The sequence below is a fragment of the Temnothorax americanus genome, unplaced genomic scaffold, assembly GCF_048541705.1.
Source record: "Temnothorax americanus isolate GAGA-0224 unplaced genomic scaffold, ASM4854170v1 Scaffold35, whole genome shotgun sequence".
Taxonomy (NCBI): Eukaryota; Metazoa; Arthropoda; class Insecta; order Hymenoptera; family Formicidae; genus Temnothorax; species Temnothorax americanus.
The window spans coordinates 572687-577582 of record NW_027509496.1 but is presented as its reverse complement, the minus strand read 5'-3'; the positions used below and the strand labels follow the sequence as shown (position 1 = coordinate 577582).

Here is a 4896-nt window from a genome sequence, read left to right as displayed (position 1 = left end):
GTTATTAAAAAGTAAAACGGCTCGCCTTATCAATTTTTATTGTTGGGACATAATTTTAGTTGGATGAATTAAAATTATGGGGAGGGTCCCAATTGCCTACAAATCGATTGCCTACAGTGTCGTTTGCCAACATCTCATGTGCCGACAATTCGTTTGCGCACAAAAATTATTGCCTACAAGTCGATTGCCTACAAACACTATTGCGCACAATTAAAAAATTAAGAGACGAATGGACGTTTGCACACAAGATACTATTGCACACAAGCCGCATTGCACACATAATATTATTGCCTACAGATCGATTGCCTACAAGCACTATTGCGCACAATTAAAAAATTAAGAGACGAATAGACGTTTGCACTGTCACGAGTTTTTTGCACTCCCGAACCGCTCCGGGACGTGGGCCGGATCAGGCCGGATCAAAAGGATTTAGGAGAGCGGGATGGTTGGCCTCTCCAGTGATTTCCTCGCACCTCCGATACTCCACGAAATGTTCCGAATGTTGGGCGCCAGACGCGTAACTTCGCGTCCACGAAATCGCGAAAACCTAAATGAGACGCAAAACGAAGTGGGGAGGTGCGTGGAATCGGCTAGCTTGACCTAATCACGGGCGGGGTTAATGAAGGGCGGCGCGATATTCGGCTGGGTGACACGTTAATCTCATACTCAGTCAGATAACAAAGAAAATAACATTTATTGAGTGCTGGTTGTCGAGAATATAACAACGTTTATCCATCCGGCTTTGATCAAACACAAGATACATTCAATAAATAAATCAAGAATAGCCGGTGGCGGGATGCCTGGATTCATCTAACAGAAATAATATTAAAGCGGACGCGAGACACCCACGGAGTATTAATTGAGTCTCTAATAAACACGCTGAAGGCGCTATTCTCAAACAATTAATAATTCGAGTCGAAAGTTATAATACGCAAGAATACTACACTTAATATCACTAATAAGAGTGAGGTTCAACGTAAAATGTCGCGAAATAATGGTACGTCACGCTTGGATTGCGTGAAGACCACGTCCGGAACCGTACGAAAACTCTGTCGCCACGGTGTCTTAACCTGACGCGAGTGATTCTGCTCGGGCGCAACGGGGAGGCGCCGAGTCATTTAACCAGGCAAAGAATACGATAACTAAGGCAAAATACTGGATTAATGCGGTTCTCCAATGATGCGGAATACCGGTCAACGCGAAATAATAGAGTCGCGATAGCGCTAATAACTACAGAACGCCATGAAGAACTACGCAAGTAACATCTAAACGCACGAAACGTGTGAACGCCGGTAATTTCTTAACGCGAGTACAGTCTAACGTAAGTAATCAATCGGCGGGAATGACCTTCGGCCGCCATTAACAATGCTATCGACATCCCAACGCCAAATTCGAGATGATCGCGAGCAGGGACGCCATAAGACGTAACGCAAGTAATACCGGACGCAAAGTTCGACCCGTAATAACGAGATCCGAACACAAATCGATACGCTAACCCCGACGCTTGAACACAAGAATTTCCCGACGCAAAGAAACAGTAACGCAATTTACGAAGTACCGGCCCAAATGCGGCCGTACACCAAGGTCGCGAAGACAACGCAAGATGCTCGCGATATCAAACTCATTAACGCCTATCGCGACTTCCAGGGATTCGCCATAACGCTTGTACCACGGTTCCGCGGCCACGATACCATCCCGAGGCCCTTCGCTTTCGTTATCGATCGCGAAATTACACTCGATCTTAACACGTGTTATCCCGAGCGAGAGCATGCACCGGAGGGCGGTGTCGTGGCTTTACATCTCGCGATTTACGGGCAACCTCACCGGTGATATGCCTCCTCCTGGGCTCCTCGCCGTCACCTTCCACCAACGATCCTCGATCCGCCAGATAAAGATCGAAATGCCCGACTCGGGGTGGCTATCGCGTATCTTAGCAAAACGTATTATCTCGCCGACGGACGACCAGAGAGTGAAACGCTAAACCCGCTCGATTGCGGAATCGATACGGTACCCCTTCCTGAGGGGCGCGCGAGCCAATCGGGCGCGAGCTTGCAAGCCCGCGGTGTCCCGGCGCAGTGCTGTCGATACGAGGTCCTTCGGGGGCGGGCAACGGTCCCTCGGCGGCGTACGACTCCTCAAATTTTGTCCTTAGCGGCGGACGGAACTTCGCTCGTGCCGGTGTGCCTCCGGTTTGACCCTGGGGCGGTGGCCAGCCACCCCGTGGGTCGGTGTTTTATAGAGATCATTTGCTGAAGCCGGGTGTTTACCCAAGCGCTTGGGGCCCCGCTGTCGGCGGCCTCGTCCGTCGCTGCCGCACGTGCCGCCCGCCTGCCGCGTTGCTCTCGCCAGCCCGCGATCTCTGCTGCTTCCGTGTTTGCACCCCTCCTTGGTTATCGATCGTCCTTAATTTTCTTCACCAAGTACTCCCTCGAAAGTTTGCCGTGGTGTGGGTGAGGTGCCGCGCGTTTTACATTGCATAAAAACAAAAGAAGGTAATCAGAATGCGGAAACGCGATTAAATACAACCCCTGGAGATCTCGTCGCTGCCTCTCTGGTCCGTCCCTGGGCGCGAAATTCCGCGCCTTGTGACGGCGGCGCGGCGGGGCGCCGCGACGGTGCGGCGAGCCGCAACGTCACAGCACATAAGATACTATTGCACACAAGCCGCATTGCACACTTAATATTATTGCCTACAGATCGATTGCCTACAAGCACTATTGCGCACAATTAAAAAATTAAGAGAAGAATGGACGTTTGCACACAAGATACTATTGCACACAAGCCGCATTGCACACATAATATTATTGCCTACAGATCGATTGCCTACAAGCACTATTGCGCACAATTAAAAAATTAAGAGAAGAATGGACATTTGCACACAAGATACTATTGCACACAAGCCGCATTACACACATAATATTATTGCCTACACATCGATTGCCTACAAGCTCTATTGCGCACCATTAAAAAATTAAGAGAAGAATGGACGTTTGCACACAAGATACTATTGCACACAAGCAACATTGCACACATAATATTATTGCCCACAGATCGATTGCCTACAAGCTCTACTGCGCACAAATAAAAAATTAGGTTTTTAAAAGTTTTTTAGATTTCAGCCTGACAATCGTAAACATGTGTGCTATGTTGCTTGTGTGCAATAGTATCTTGTGTGCAAACGTCCATTCTTCTCTTAATTTTTTAATTGTGCGCAATAGAGCTTGTAAGCAATCGATGTGTAGGCAATAATATTATGTGTGCAATGCGGCTTGTGTGCAATAGTATCTTGTGTGCAAACGTCTATTCGTCTCTTAATTTTTTAATTGTGCGCAATATATAGTGCTTGTAGGCAATCGATCTCTAGGCAATAATATTATGTGTGCAATGTGGCTTGTGTGCAATAGTATCTTATGTGCAAACGTCCATTCGTCTCTTAATTTTTTAATTGTGCGCAATAGTGCTTGTAGGCAATCCACTTGTAGGCAATAATTTTTGTGCGCAAACGAATTGTCGGCAAATGAGATGTTGGCAAACGACACTGTTGGCAATCGATTTGTAGGCAATTGGGACCCTCCCAAATTATGTCTAGACATAATAAAAATTTTTTTTATGTCCCGGCGTAATTTTAATTCATTCAATTTTTATTGTGTACACAAAATTTTAATTCGTTTTTATTATGTCTAGACATAATAAAAATTGGCTGAATTAAAATTATGTGTACACAATTTTAATTTATTTTTATGTTTAGACATAATATAAAAATTGAATGAATTAAAATTATATGTTAAAATTTAATAATAATTGTCGAACAAAATAAAAATTGTATGAATTAAAATTATGTCTAGACATAATAAAAATTGGACAAATTAAAATTATGTCTTCTTATATTCACACGGCTGTGTGCATTTCCGGGCTTTATCTTTGAACCTTCTATGGTAAATGCATATTTTATCGGCCGTGTCCTTCTCTTTCCTGCGAGGACAACTTTTAGAACGGTCGCGTTTCTTGCTCTTCTCCGTGGACCGAGCCAATCGACTGTTTAGGCTTGTTTTGCCAGTCCTATAATTTGGTCCTCCAACGTAGAAGTACTCGTCGAAGGTTGTACGCTGGCGACTGTAGCTGCTCTACAGGTGACTTCGAATACTCTGTCTGCCTGCTCGGCTACTGCTTTTAAGTTATCTGCGGTCCTCGTTGCAAATATAACTTGCAGTTGAGATAGTAGTCTACCCATCCACAACGTGCGCAAAAGTTGTTCCGGAATGACCGAGCTAGCGAGGGCTTGTAAATGTCGTAAAAACTGCGATGGTCTTCGATCTCCCATCTCTTCATGTTCTAATAATTGGCGAATTTGTTGCTCTTGAGATACCGATAAGCACTGTATCAGTGTCTTTTTAATGCTCGCGTATTTATCAGCTTCCGGAAGTTTCGTAATTAAGTCCTTAATCTCTTTGGCATGTTTCGTATCGATGTGCGCCAATACGTAAGCGTACTTGGTGCTGTCCTGTGTAATGCCTCCAAGCATAAATTGACCTTCCAATTGTGCAAACCATAGCTCCGGTTCATCTGCCCAGAAGGGGGGTACTTTTACACCTATGCGGTTGATCTGTGCACGCTTTTCGTTAAGATTCGCCATTTGATTGGTTCCCTCGGTCGGATTGTCGGATTTGTCATACTGGATCACGTCGGGGTCACCACTTTGTTGGTGCTATGTCCGTACTCACGATCTCAGCCCCACGATTAATATCGTGATCCAATGATGTCACAGGTTCACCTCGGACGTCATTGGATCACAATATCAATCGTGGGGCTGAAATCGTGAGTACGGACATAGCACCCACAATGTATAGATACGGTATGTACATTACAATTCGTTATTTCTTTATACGTAAGTATAGA

At 45.3% G+C, this 4896-nt stretch overlaps 1 protein-coding gene across 1 annotated transcript; it reads right to left on the bottom strand.

The window, feature by feature from the left end:
• Positions 1 to 4039: 4039 nt before the first annotated feature.
• On the bottom strand, positions 4040 to 4633 carry LOC143901605 (uncharacterized). The gene has a single exon (XM_077414031.1). The coding sequence runs from the start codon at positions 4631 to 4633 to the stop codon at positions 4040 to 4042; it is 594 nt and encodes a 197-aa protein (XP_077270157.1).
• Between the last annotated feature and the right edge of the window lie 263 nt (positions 4634 to 4896).

Excerpts from the sequence above, each read along its gene's own strand:
- LOC143901605 (XM_077414031.1), bottom strand. The coding sequence starts at position 4,633 with ATGGCGAATCTTAACGAAAAGCGTGCACAGATCAACCGCATAGGTGTA.